The following is a 14,000-nucleotide window of genomic DNA, read 5'->3' on the forward strand; positions in this document are numbered from 1 at the left end:
AGACCTTCCCCTCTGGTGGAACCCACAGTCCAGGTCAACTCCTCTGGTATCAAGTAGGGAGTTGGGGGGATGGAGGGATGGGGGGAACCCGGGTCCACTCTCTACTCCGGGTTCCAGCCCAGGGCCCTGTGGATTGCAGCTGTCTACAGTGGCTCCTGTAACAGCTGCGTGACAGCTACAACTCCCTGGGCTACTTCCCCATGGCCTCCTCCAAACACCTTCTTTATTCTCACCACAGGACCTTCCTCCTGATGTCTGGTAATGCTTGTACTTCTCAGTCTTCCAGTAGTACGCCTTCTCACTCTCAGCTTCTTGCGCCTCTTGCTCCCAGCTCCTTGCACGCACCACAAACTGAAGTGAGCTCCTTTTTAAACCCAGGTGCCCTAATTAGCCTGCTTGTCTTAATTGATTCTAGCAGCGTCTTGATTGGCTGCAGGTGTTCTAATCAGCGTCTCTGCCTTAATTGTTTCCAGAAAGTTCCAGATTGTTCTAGAACCTTCCCTGTTACCTTACCCAGGGAAAAGGGACCTACTTAACCTGGGGTTAATATATCTGCCTTCTATCACTCTCCTGGAGACATCTGGCCTGACCATGTCACAATATTTATACTTCACTTTCCAGAGTTTATGCTCCTTTCTAGTTTCCTCAGTAGAATTTAACTTCCACTTTTTAATGAATGCCTTTTTGCCTCCGTTTCTTTTACTTTGTTTAGCCATGGTGGTGCTTTTTTGGTCCTCTTCCTATGTTTTTTAGTTTGCACCTGTAGGGCCCACACACAGGGACTTACAGTGCAGTACTCTGGTGCACGCTGATACACCGCTGTGATCTGAACTGTGGTATAGTGGAGATAAGACAAGAGTCCTCAGAAAGCAGGTATACCAGGGTTAAGTCAGGACTATCTAACAGTTTGTCTACAGATAGACACTCAGGAAAATTAATCCAAATTAAAGGTGTGAATTTAAAAAATGGATTTGTTAAATTGCATTGGATGGAGTATCCCCTCTCTACCATGCGGAGCACCCAGCGGTCCGAAGTGATATGGGACCATGCATGGTAGAAAGGGGATAGTCAGGACAAAAAGATAAGGCGGGGTGGATCCAGTTCTTGCTCTGGTGAGCCGTCCTCAACCACCCCTTCAAAAGGCCTGTCTCTGGCCAGAAGGAGGCTTGGGTTGGCCAGAGTCGTGGCCTGAGGTCAGGTGCGGCCTTTTCCTGCTGCTCCTATTCCTCCTCCAGGAACTGTCCTGACAATTCTGTTGGTAGAACCTCAGAGGAGGTTGTGGCCTGAAGTGCTTCCGTTGAGTGGCGGGAGTGTGTGGGCCCAAGGATTTGAGGGCGGCTCTAGAAAGCTTTCAGGCTATGTAGCCTTTTATCTGTCTTCTCGGCAAAAAGTCACACCCTCAAAGGGGAGGTCCTGTATGGTCTGCTGGACCTAGCATGGGAGACCAGAGACCTGGATCCAGGAGCCCCTTCTCATGGCCACCCCTGTAGCCATGACTCTCATGGTAGCATCAGCACCGTCCACCACAGCCTGGAGGGAAACTCAGAAGATTAGCTTGCCCTCTTCAACCAAGGCCGAAGACTCGGCACGGGAGCCTAGGGGGAGTAGCTCCATAAATTATGCCATTGCCACACAGGTATAATAAGAGTACCGCCTGACAACAGCCTGTTGGTTGGAAATATGGAGCTGAAAGCCACCCATACAACAGACCTTTCTCCCGAAAAGGTAGAGTTTTTTTTAGCCTCCCTGTTTTTGGGAGAGGTGCCTTGGAAGCCTTGCCGCTTGCACTGATTGGCAGCGTCCACAACAAGGGAATCAGGCTGTGGGTGGGAATATAGGTGTTTGTAGCCCTTAGAGAGCACAAAGTATTGCCGTTTGTTGTGCTTGGCTGTGGGTGGCAATGAGGCTGGGGTCTGCCACAGGGTCTTGATAGTGCCCGCAATGGTTTTTATGAGCAGCAAGGCAATCTGAGAAGGTCCAGAGGGTGCGAGGATATCCACCATGGGATCAGAATCCTCAACTACCTCCTCTGCCTTGATGTCCAGACCCTGGGCAACCCAACACAGCAACTGCTGCAACCCCCTATTGTCTTCAAGCCCCGGCACTATAACAGTGCCTGCCAGGGCTTTGTCCAGCAACAACAATGAGGCGGCCCCCGAAAAAGGCAGCTGCTCCCTGCCGTAAGCAGCCAAGGGGGCCTGTGACTCCAGGAGGTCCCAGGTAGGTGCCGACGTGGACAGCGCCATGCCCCTCAAAGCTGGGGCTGCAGATGACAGTACTGGTGCTGCTGTCAGTGCAGGAGCCGCTGTTGGTGAAGGAGCCAAAGTCTAAGCCAGTGTCGATGGTGTTGACGCAGGTGATGGCTGCTTAGTGGCTGGTCGATTGACCGGAGGTGGAATAAAGGTGGCTGAAGCTACCAACACTGCTGCTGAGTGAGACCGCTGGCTCCTTCCCTGGCTCTGGTAGAAGGCCCAGAGAGGCCAGAAGGGCCACTGTGATAGGTTCTGCCATTGCGGTGGCCATCATGCCGGGTAAGCCCGTCTGTCCTGCCGCAACCTGGACCTCCTGCTCCTGGACTCTGACTCCAAAGTCTCCGAAAAAGAAGACCACAGAGAAGCTGTACTTTGGGGAACCCATTGTTGGCAGCTCGGGGACCGACTGGGCTCTCCCCGGAGGAACTGGCGCCGGAGGGTGCCATGGAGAAGGAGAACATTGGGACATCGTCAGCTTCCCTCTTGATTGCACCTGGTGCTGGGGTGGTGCCAACGATGCCGGTGACTCCTCTGTGCTAGCGGGTGCCGTGAGGCGCAGCAAGTCCTGAGCAGCCTCAAAAGCCTCCTGTGTCGAGGGGAGAGGCAGTTGCTGGCCACTAGGATCCAGCAAGTGCAGCGGGCCCCAACTCAACTGTCTTGCCTGGGCAGGAGTCGACGCGGTCCTGCCCGGGGTCTGGTGCTGTGGCCCAACTGAGGCCTCACAGTCTTCAGCTCCTTGGGTCTGGGCCAGGGAGAACGATCCCTCTCCAGCTTCTTTTTCTTCTGAGGCATCAGCAACTGAGATCGGTGCCTGCCCCAACTGGCCGCAGGAGGAGCCATACCGGTGCTGAGCGTCTCGGGAACAGTCATTTCTTGGCACAAGTTCCCAGGATGACGGTACTGAGGTGCTCTGCGTTGACAATGACATGCTGGGTGAGGGAGTCCCCTGACCCCGGGGCCAAGGTGGGGGCGGAGAGCTGCCTCTATAAGGAGAGCTTTGAGCTGCTGTTCCCTTTCTTTAATAGTTCTGGGGTGGAACTCGTGGCAAATCTTAAACCGGTCCTTTTGGTGACCTTTCCCTAGGCACCTTAAACAAGAGGCATGAGGGTCACTCTTTGGCATACTCTTAGTGCAGACCTCACAGGTTTTAAACCCTGGGGACCGTGGCATACCATGGCTCTGGGGAGTTGGGAGGGTGTGTGTAAAAAACCCCAACTACCTACTATACAAAAAAACTTACTAAAGATGAACTATGGCACTTGACAGGGAGTGATGTGTACCAGTGCTGGTGAGGACAGGCTGGAGCTATCAGCATCACCAAAGCTAGGAAATAGCCTCCTCTTCGGAAAGTCTAGGACGTGAGGCATACCGCTCTCAGTTCTCGGACATTGATGTGGAAAGCGAGTTCCACCTGAGACCAGAGGCCTTGAGTCACCTGATTGGAACTGACATGAACAAGCACTCGAAGAAGAAAGCAGGGATACCAGAGTTAAGTCAGGACTATCTAACAGTTTGTCTACAGACAGACACTCAGGAAAATTAATCCAAATTAATTAAAGGTGTGAATTTAAAAAACAGATTTGTTAAATTGCATTAAGTCTCTGTGTGGATGCTTTTCTTCAGAATTAAAGTGACCTTAATTTGGCACAAAAGTGAATTAAGCTAAACCAAATTAAAGCCACCTTAATTTTGAACAAGAGCATTCACATAGGGTTTTAATGCAATTTAAAGGTGTGAATTTAAAGTTGGTTAGTTAATTTGGATTAATTTTCTTGAGTATCCCTATGTGGACAAGCCCCAAGTCTTCAGGGAAGTGATAAGCGTAAGTAAGAAGATAGGTATGTAAACCTTTTGTTATTTTTACCCTTTTGTTTTGGAGAAGCTGTCTACATTTACTGCTTTCATATGGAGGACATGCCCAAAGGAAAGCATCTGGCAGGTGTCAAACCCTGTTGGGTCCTGCCGCCTGCCAAGGAACCAGTCTAAAACGGGGCTGAATCATGGGATTCTACTCTGAGAAGTGGAAGTGCTGCTCCTGGAACCATGACATGCAACAACCCAAACCCTCCAGACTAGAATTTATACAAGACACAAGATAACCTGTGGATGGGTTAGTGAAATCAGGATAGATCAGATTCCCATGTCAGGATCAGTGCATTTTACTTAGAGTACACCCACCAAAGAAAGGAAGGTGAGAAGCAAACAGCTCAGGGGGCTCCAACTGCGTTCCTTGTTCTTAGAAATGGCCATTTGTTGACATTTCCCTGCAGAAGGTACTATCCATAGCCACACCCTCACAGGTCACTAGGAGGGCATGGGATGCTAAGCTTCCATGTTTAGCTAGAGCCTACCTGAACCAGCAATAGCAGCTTTCAGGGACTCTTCATTCTTTTTGCGCAGCTCCATCGTCTCCTGCTGCAATTGCTTCATCTTTTCCAGCTCCTGCTCCTCTGTGCTCTTTAGCTTGCCAGAAAGATACTTCCTCCTGAAAGAGTGAAGTACGTCAGAAAGGTAAAAAGAGGAGTTGTGATGCATGGCCAGAAAGGGTTAAATATCCTGCAAAATAAGTAACCCTCAAATGACATGTGGAGGGATGATGTTTGTGTGTATTTACATATATATGAGTAGGGTCAACGATGTAATCAACGGTCCCTGTCTGTGCTGTATTCTGATAGTCCAGAGATCAAAAGAACATCCTAGCATTTAAATTAATCAAACATGGAATATCCTGGTATTCATCTTTCTTTGAAATGTACTCTGAATGGTGGAGGAACAAGCAAATGGCCTTATGTTAATTTGTATAGCTAAGTACTAGTGATAGACTCCCTTCAAAGTCATCCTAATTACCTTTTGTTCCCAGAGGAAATACCAACTTGTCAAAAAAGGACATTAAATTGTATAAAAGATCTTTGGGTACTGATACTGTCATCTGAGATCTGCTCAGGCTTCACCAGGGGAAGTTTAAGTCGCAAGACTGAGGTCCCACTTATGCTGGTACACCCTGAATATGATATTTGGGCATCGGACTATAACCTATGAACTATTTCCAAAAGAACTCTTTGCAACTACAAAGCTCACCATCTCTGCAATGAATCTGAATCTTACAAATTGAACTCATGTCTATGTATATTGATCTTTTAACTATACTCTCTCGCTTCTGTTTTTTAATAAATTTTAGTTTAGTTAATAAGAACTGACTGTAGCATATATTTGGGTAAGATCTAGAATATTCAATAACCTAGGAGGTACTGTGTCCGATCCTTTGGGATTGGTAGAACCTTTTCTTTTATATAATGAAATAAGATTTTCAGAAATCATCATATTTGACTTAGGTACCTGGATGCAGGGCTCAGGCTGGATCCTTTAAGAGAACTGTGTTGTTTGGACTTCTGAGTAACCAGTAAGGTAATAAAGAAGTTGTTTTATGCTGTCTTGGAACATCTAAGTGTTGGAATATCCACCAGCTTTTGGGGAATTGTCTGCCCATTCTTTGCAGCTCACCCTAATTGAGTGACCACAGCTGGCCCCCACTAGAACCCCAGTCACAGGAGTGAACAACTTCCACAAGTTTACAGGAAGTTTACCTGCTCCTCTTCAACAGCCTGAGGAGATACGAACCCCTTGCCAAACCTCTATGATCTCAACAAGCATAACTTCCCATTTATATTTGATATTGCATTCCCACCTCACAGACACATCAAGTGAAGAGCTACAGAGCAGAGTTGTAACTTCAGTGCAGAAGTCTAACTCTCAAGTTCCAGAGACACTGTTCAACAGAGTAAAGCCTAAATTTTTGGTTAACTACAGTCTTTGATTTTGTATCTCGAGGAGTACAAATACAGCTAGTTGGGCACCTAAAGGCTACCTTCTCATTTGTACTTGAGGATTACTGCATACTTGCTCAGAACACTTGTGGGCACACTGCCTCTCCCACCCCCCAATATAATAGTAAGACTTGAGACCACAAGCTTTCCTTAAATGGTCATATTTTAAAATTACAGCTACTAGCACCAAAGAGGTTGTTTCCATTCACAGGAAAGCTACGTACTTCAGCATTGTTGGTGTGGTAGGCATGGTCAGCTTGCCCTTGGATCTGGCTGGGGAGAGTTCAGTGCTCTGGGAGTGATCTCTGTTCATTGATACTTCAGTCATTCTCTCTCTACTGCTAGAGCTACAGTAACAAAAATAGATAAAGATCAACACAAAACTGAGCAAGCCATTCCTGGATGCTGGTGTTTTCAGTGCAACACTGGTTCTAGCTGTCACTAAGATGCACTGGACATCCCGAACACCTAGTGAATTTACTAGTCATCTGAAGATAACCCAAGGAAGAGCTTACCTGGCCATATACCATGGCACAGGTGGTCTAGTTTTCCCTGGTACTCTGTTAAAGCTGCAAAAGGAAAGACTAATTACTGAAGTTTCAGAATGTAGCCTCTCCTTCTGGAATGGGCTCTGATGTAGGTACTATCCTCTGTTAGGTGGAGAGAGTAATTTCTGAGGCATACATCCCATCCTGTGACAACTGCACTAGTGTATTGTTTTCTTGATCCAAAGTTTCCTAGCATATAGTGGAGTCATATTTAAGCTGAATCTGAGAAACATTCTCTTCTCCTAGTCTAGAATTGTTCGACTCCATCCTCACTAGTAGCATGAATCAAGTTTAAAGACAGTTCACAGAAGCACTGGGCCCAGAGTGATAGGGATTAAGAAACTCAAAGTTATATCACTCACTATATCTCACCCTCCTGCCCAGCATTCCTCCTCAAATTTGTGGGGGGAAAAATAAAACACAAAAAAAATGACTGGATTCATTTGTTATGGAATTAATATCATGAACCAGGTCTCCATCACCTCTACCTAAGCCTGCAAGTCCACCTCATGTAGGCTGAAGCCTATCAGAAGCACGGTCTCTAAGTAATTGGAGAGATAAATAGCAGCACTCCCACCACCCAGCCTCAAGCAGGACTTTGGTGACGTACATTTTCTGTTTCTTGGTGGGTGGATCATCTTCCTTTTTGATGGAGATGACATTGCATCTCTCTGCTTTGACTTTGGCCTGACGTTTGCGTTGCTGGGCATTTTTCTGTTGTGCTGACAGTCTTCTGGATACCCTCCTGCAGGAAAGAACAGTGTCAAGTCTCTCATGCGGTCTTTGGGAAAGACAGTCAGTTCCACATTGTGTATTTCAATATCTGCCGGAAAGAGTCACTGAAATCCAAACAGCACTACATACAGATATGATTCAGAGGAGACTAACAGCAGCTAATTGTTACACTGCTAATTGGAAACCTAAATCACTCCTGTTATTTGTATTATGGTGCAAAGCCACCTTGTGCATCTAGGTTGCAAGTCTGAACTCAGCCTCACTCAGTAGAAACTTCTGAGTATCACCATCAGCAAAGGGACTCTTACAGCCTCAGTCCAATTCCAGATATCTACACATCCTGGAAGTCACCAGCACAGCTGGCTATCTCAACCAACAGGTATGAAACTGAACTACCTTCTTACCCCTACAGATGGGGCCTCCGGGTTAGGAAATCGTCACATTGACAGAATAGCACAGACAAGCTCACACAGTGCTGTATATGGTGGGTTAAGCTGATGTCAGTCTCCAGTTCTACCTATATGGAACCACTCATGAAGAGTTGAGACTGCTATGCCATCGTTGCCCACCTAGCCCAGGACACAGCTTGGACATGCTGCTGCTGAGGGTCATCACGAGGCCTCAAACAGAACTTGGTTAAGCTGACAAGCATTCTTACCGTTGAGAAGCTCCTGAAGGAGCAGGAGGTGAAGCGTCATTTGAGGGGACTCTCCAGGCTGCTAGAGAAACAACAATATTCTGTGGTCTCAACATTGCCTGTGCCATTTCTCCTGCCTCTGTCTCATGGTTTTCACCTAATTGGGTGAAACAGGGAAGTTAGTCTCTGCTTTTGAACAGGTTAAGGCTATGGCTACACTAGACATCTTACAGGGGCACAGCTGCACATGCGCTGTTGTAAGCTCTCTAATGTATCTGCTGTAGCTGACGGGAGAGCTCTCCTGTCGACTTAATCCACCCCCAATGAGCAGCAGTAGCTATATTAGCGGGAGGAGCTCTCCTGCTGACCTAGTGCTGCCCACACCAGCACTCAGGTCAGTGTAATTTACATCACTGGGAGGTGGCTTATTCACACCCAAGTGACAAAAGTTATACCGATATAAGTGGTAATGTAGACATAGGCTAAAAGAGAGTAGAAGAAAATACCACATGAAAGCTTGCTAAATGAGAATAGACTAAGGTGGTCCTGTACAGAACAGACTGAAGGGCCGCCCCTTCCCAACATTTTTAGAGACTGAGCCTCAGGAGATGTTAGTATGCAACCATAGAGATAGTTTAGAAAGCCAAGGGCTTATGTTTATAGATATTATAGCAGACCATCAGGAAACGCAGAGACACCATACACACCACCCTTGTCCTAGGAAAAAAAAGGACACAGGGATTTCAATGAAAAAAATCAGACCTATGAGTTTGGTCTCTGAAATATGTAAGTTTTTAGTTCTCTTTTCTGCAACTTAAGACAAAGATGCCTTATCTAGTTTAACTTTTGCCAACCGTTAGTTATGATAAGAACTTATTGTTTCAAATCCTTCCCGCTACATTTTAGTAAGCTTTGTTTTACAAAGAATTCTGCTGTTGAGTGGGATTTTCACATAGTTCTCTCTCTCTCTGAGAAAAGCATCCCAGTTTCCTGGGAAGAGACCTAAAGGATAAAGAGTTCTGAAACACGGATACTCCACGCCTGTCTTGGTCCAAAGAGCATGGGTGCTCCCAATAAAATGCGCTGCAAGTGGCTCCAGCAGGTAACTCTTATGGGAGAAACGTAGAGGATACAGAGATGGAGGCGAGTCTATTGGTGGCATTTCCCCATCAGGAGGGGAGTAATATTAACCCAGGAAAGTGTGTTTATAAGGTGACAAATGGGTATGGTGTCTTGTGCAGATGTAAGATCCTTTATAGAAAGTTCACCAGGTTTTGAGTTGACACCATCTCTAGCATTAGAACCCAACTGGAGACTGTGTAAACAAACAAGAGGAAAAAGTTAAACGTAGAACCCCAGAAGCAAGAGTTTTTGAGAGACCTCTCTAAATTGGACAGTAGAGAGGCATGACCGAATACAAAGTCTGGAGAGAAGACAAATCTAAGAAGGCAGGAAGAAATTTCACACATCTCCAGAGTGCACTTCTAAACTTTGCTCGTGAACTAGCAAGTCTGCAAGTGTACTAAGACATGTCTGTCATATCTTTCCAAGAAGGCCATAACAAGCTCACAGAACCATGCTGGACTAAGCCATTATGCCCCTTAGCACCAATGCCTCTCAACTTCTAGTGGATGGAGGTTATTTTTTCAGAATTGTGGCAACTTACTGGATTTCACCATTGGTGAAACAATAGCTTGAGGAAGATTAGCCTTTGAAGAGGCAGGCTTGTGCTGCAAGAAAGTTGCCACATTCTCTGCAGGAGGGACATTCTCTGAACTGGCTTTCAGATCTGTGAAAGAGTAAACACTGTCAACACACTCTATATTAAGCATTTGTAACAATACCACATGGTATACAAGTAATTATGATGTTCATTAAGCCTGTCATCAATTCACTAGTTCTGATCAGGGATAGCATTTTACTGTACTTGGGTTTTAGACATTTCATTTACTGCATAATTCAACATAACCTACTTGCTATAGAAGTCAAGCCTAACGCAAGAGAGTTTCCCAGGGCAGGGACATTTTCTTTTCCCAAAGCCTCACCTCAGCAGAAAGCAGACACCATAGTCTCCCAAACGCTAAGATACTTACCAAACCATGAATCTACACTCTGCACGTCATCATCATTCAAAGTCCTGAAGTTGATGTAGGTAGTTTCTGCATCATAGGAATAGGAAGACTGTGGATGAGACATTTTCACCGCAGTCTTGTCCCCAGCAGTCTGTCACCTGTACAACCACAAATCAGTTTTAGATTAATCACTGGAAAAAAGTTTTAAATTTAGGTTATTTACTCTAAATCACAGTAGGACTTGTTACTGCTCCACACAATGGTGGAAATGTTAAGACCCTGAAAGTCACCAGTATCAAGCATCTCTAGAGATGGAGGACAGAATGCATAAAACAAGACTCCTACTTGGGCTCAGAAGCACTAGGTACTATTGCAACTGCACAGAGCATCTGTATCTACTTTTCATGTCAAATTAGAACAGTGATTTATCTAAAGTTTGTTGCCCTCTTATTATAAAGCTCTAGATTCACATGAAAGAATCATGCCACACCCCTGAATACAGAAACTGCCTCTGAACATTGCTGAATGGCTAACACTTTGGGGACAAGCCCAGCCATGGTTCCATCCACAGAAGTTGGGAAGGAAGATGCTGAGTGTTCTACCAGTGTTGACCCTAGCTCCTGCAGACGGTCTTCCATTTGTTGGATCAATGGTAGTAAGTGTCTAAAGCTTAGATTTTAAGATGATACCACACCTAGTCCTCCAACTGTCCTCTTTCATCCACATAGCCTCCTGGCTGCCGTAAAGATGAAGAGAATAGGTCTCTACTACTCTATTCCCTCTCCCAGTTTGTTCGGGAGGAATGTACAGTTTCACAGTTCCACAGAGGATTCTGAACAGCAGTGCAACACTATAGTCTTGTTAATTTAAATCTACTGCTGCTGCTGGGCAAAACCAAGAGCAGCAGCTTTAGCACTGTAGTTGTTTAGAGAGTCAAATAAAAATCATGGCATCAGGTCACATTGAAAATTTGCAGCTGTAATGGCTAGAAGCTTATTTTGAATGGAAAGTTTGAGTTCTGCAAAAAGCGATAGCTTTGCTGTGCACCCGCCTACCCCACCAACCACACTTGGTAGGGAGATCTTCCCATTCATTGCTGGCAAACACATTTTTCAAGTTGTGGTCCTTAGTCTGATCAAGAGAAACCTTCTACGCTTTAGTGTAGCCTTCATAAGCAACTTGGGAGTTCTGCTACCATCTTATTATATTAAGCACTTCCATAAAAAAGGACTCTCAGCAACATTAATCACTCAGTACAACCACGCCTTTGTACAATGAATGTTTAATTGCAATACTACAGAAACAGACAAGTGTACTAAGCAACAATGCTGCAATGTCTCTTTATTTAAGCATACATACAGGACGGCAATGTAAACCCATGGAGAATGCCACATCACTGCCCTCACAAGTTTGTCCATGTATGCAGAATGCCAACAGCAGACCTTATGATTAGTCAAAGAAACACTGACAGACAGAAAAAGTAGTCCTAACTTTAATTACAATAAGAGTTGGAGACACGATACAACACTTCAAGTTTAAGTGCCAATATTAGGACATGTCTACGCTGGCAGAGTTATAGCGCCGCTCAGAGCCCATTGAAGGAAAACCGCTGTTGTATGTTCACACTGTCAGCTGCCTGCGCAACACTTATGGCACTTGCAGCGATATTCAGAGCGGTGCACTCTGGGGAGCTAGCCCAGAGAGCACCTCTTTCTCTTATGCCGCTAAGACTTGTGGGAAGGTGGAGGAGGGTCGAGGGGCATCCTGGCTCCTGTCCCAGTGATGCATTGCTTTGCATCCCAACAATCCCTGTGCTTCCGTCCACATTTGGTGCCATCTTTCAACGGTTTGTGTACTGGGCGCTCTGCCTCTTTCGGGCTGCAGGAATGGATCCTGAACTGTTGACCAGTACGCTGCTCACTCTGACCAACACATCATGAGTGGCAGTGGAGTTATTCCTTAAACTACAAAAGCAAGAGAATTGTGACTTATGCATAGTACCTAAGACATGAGATGGCTTGTTGCATTCATGGAGGTTCTGACCACAGTGGAACGCTGCTTTTGGGCTCGGGAAACAAGCACTGAGTGGTGGGATCACATCATGATGCACGTCTGGGACGACAAGCAGTGGCTGCAGAACTTTTGGATGAGGAAAACCACATTCATGGGACTGTGTGATGAGCTTGCCCCAGCCCTGCGGCGCAAGGACAGGAGAATGAGAGCTGCCCTGCCATCAGAGAAGTGCGTGGTGATTGCACCGTGGAAGCTGGCTACTCCAGACTACTACCGATTGGTCGCTAACCAGTTCGGAGTGGGAAAGTCTATTCGTGTTGACGGAAGTCTGCAAGGCCGTTAATTGCATCCTGCTCCGAAAGATCGTGACTCTGGGCAACATGCGTGACATTGTATATGGCTTTGCACAAATGAGCTTCCCTAACTGCAGAGGGGCAATAGATGGGACGCATATTCCAATTCTGGCACCAGACCACCTTGCCACCGAGTGCATTAATCACAAGGGGTATTTCTCAGTGGTTCTCTAGGTGCTTAAGGATCACTGTGGGCGTTTCACAGACATTACCGCAGGCTGGTCCAGAAAGGTGCATGACACACGCATCTTCCGGAACACTGGCCTGTTCAGGAAGCTGGAAGCAGGGACTCTCTCCCCAGACCAGAAGATCACTGTAGGGGAAGTCAAAATGCCCACTGTGATCCTGGGAGACCCCACCTACACCTTAATGTCATGGCTTATGAAGCCATACACAGGGCAACTTGACAGCAGCAAGGAGCAGCTCAACAACAGGCTGAGCAAGTGTAGAATGACTGCTGAGCGTGCTTTTGGCCATTTAAAAGCCTGCTGGCGCTGCCTCTATGGGAAGTTGCACCTGGCCAAAGACAATATTCCTATGCTTATAGCCACGTGCTGTACGTTCCATAATATTTGTGAAGGGAAAGGTGAAAGCTTCACTCAGGGCTGGGCTGCAGAGGCTCAGCACCTGAAGGCTGAGTTTGAACAGCCAGAGACCAGGGCTACTTGAGGGGAGCAACATAGGGCCATAAGGATCAGGGATGCCCTGAGGGAGCAATTTGAAGCTGAAAGTCACTAAATATCTGCTGCTCTGCTGGGAGAGCAGTGCTTGTAATGCTAGGAGGTGATTAGTGCAGATGATGCAGTATGTGGGTTTAACAGAGTTGTATGCTGCTTTGCAGGGCTCTTTTTACTTTCAATTAATAGAATAAAGATTGCTTTCAAACCAACACAACCCTTTTATTAAAAACAACAACCAGAGGAGATAGTCAAACAAAACAAAAACAAAACCACATCAGCAGTGAGGGGAATGGGGGAAGGGAAGGTCCCAGGAGAGGTGGGGTCCTGGGACGGCTAAAGATTTGTGTATGTCCAGGGATCACATCCAACCTTCTCCTTTGGACTACAGTGCAACAGGTACTGTACTTCAGCAGGGTCAAACTGCAGAGGGATGGGTGTTGAGTACAGTGAGTAGTGGGAGTGCGCAGTGCTGGACTGGGGGGGCGGGCGCACAGGAGAGGACTGGAATACCACAGGTATAGACCGGAGCCAGGAGGCTGATAAGAGTGTGTTCGTGGTGTCGGGGGGCGGGGAAGGGGTGGGAGCATGGGAAAGAGTTTTGTGACAGCGACTGCAGGGGAGGACAGGCATGGAGTTGCTCAGTTTGCAGAGCTAGTATCGCCTGGAGCGTGTCTGCTTGGCGCTCCATAACCTTTAAGAGCTGCTCTGTGGCTTCATTCTGGCTTGCTGCATTCTCCTTTCGGTCCCTCTTCTCACTGTCCCACCACTCCTTCAAATTCCTGTTTCTTGGCTGTTGAGTGCATCATAACATCACACAGAAAGTCCTCCTTAGTTCTTCTTGGCCGCTTTCTAATTCTGTGCAGCCGTTCAGCCGCTGATAACAAAG

At 46.6% G+C, this 14,000-nt stretch overlaps 1 protein-coding gene across 7 annotated transcripts in view; it reads right to left on the reverse strand.

Moving 5' to 3' along the window:
• Positions 1–14,000, reverse strand: part of TPX2 (TPX2 microtubule nucleation factor) — a 35,049-nt gene that overhangs the window by 10,411 nt on the left and 10,638 nt on the right. For 5 of the 7 annotated variants that reach the window (XM_073308762.1, XM_073308764.1, XM_073308760.1 and 2 more), the window contains exons 2-7: positions 10,090–10,226; positions 9,663–9,785; positions 8,018–8,153; positions 7,235–7,369; positions 6,301–6,423; positions 4,604–4,737 (exon numbers count right to left, since the gene is read on the reverse strand). In XM_073308762.1, the coding sequence (XP_073164863.1) occupies positions 4,604–4,737; positions 6,301–6,423; positions 7,235–7,369; positions 8,018–8,153; positions 9,663–9,785; positions 10,090–10,192 (754 nt within the window). In that variant the 5' untranslated portion in view covers positions 10,193–10,226. The remainder of the gene's footprint in view (positions 1–4,603; positions 4,738–6,300; positions 6,424–7,234; positions 7,370–8,017; positions 8,154–9,662; positions 9,786–10,089; positions 10,227–14,000) is intronic. The other 2 variants (XM_073308765.1, XM_073308767.1) reach the window with 2 other exon arrangements.

Source organism: Lepidochelys kempii, chromosome 13 (genome assembly GCF_965140265.1).
Source record: "Lepidochelys kempii isolate rLepKem1 chromosome 13, rLepKem1.hap2, whole genome shotgun sequence".
NCBI classification, from domain to species: Eukaryota; Metazoa; Chordata; order Testudines; family Cheloniidae; genus Lepidochelys; species Lepidochelys kempii.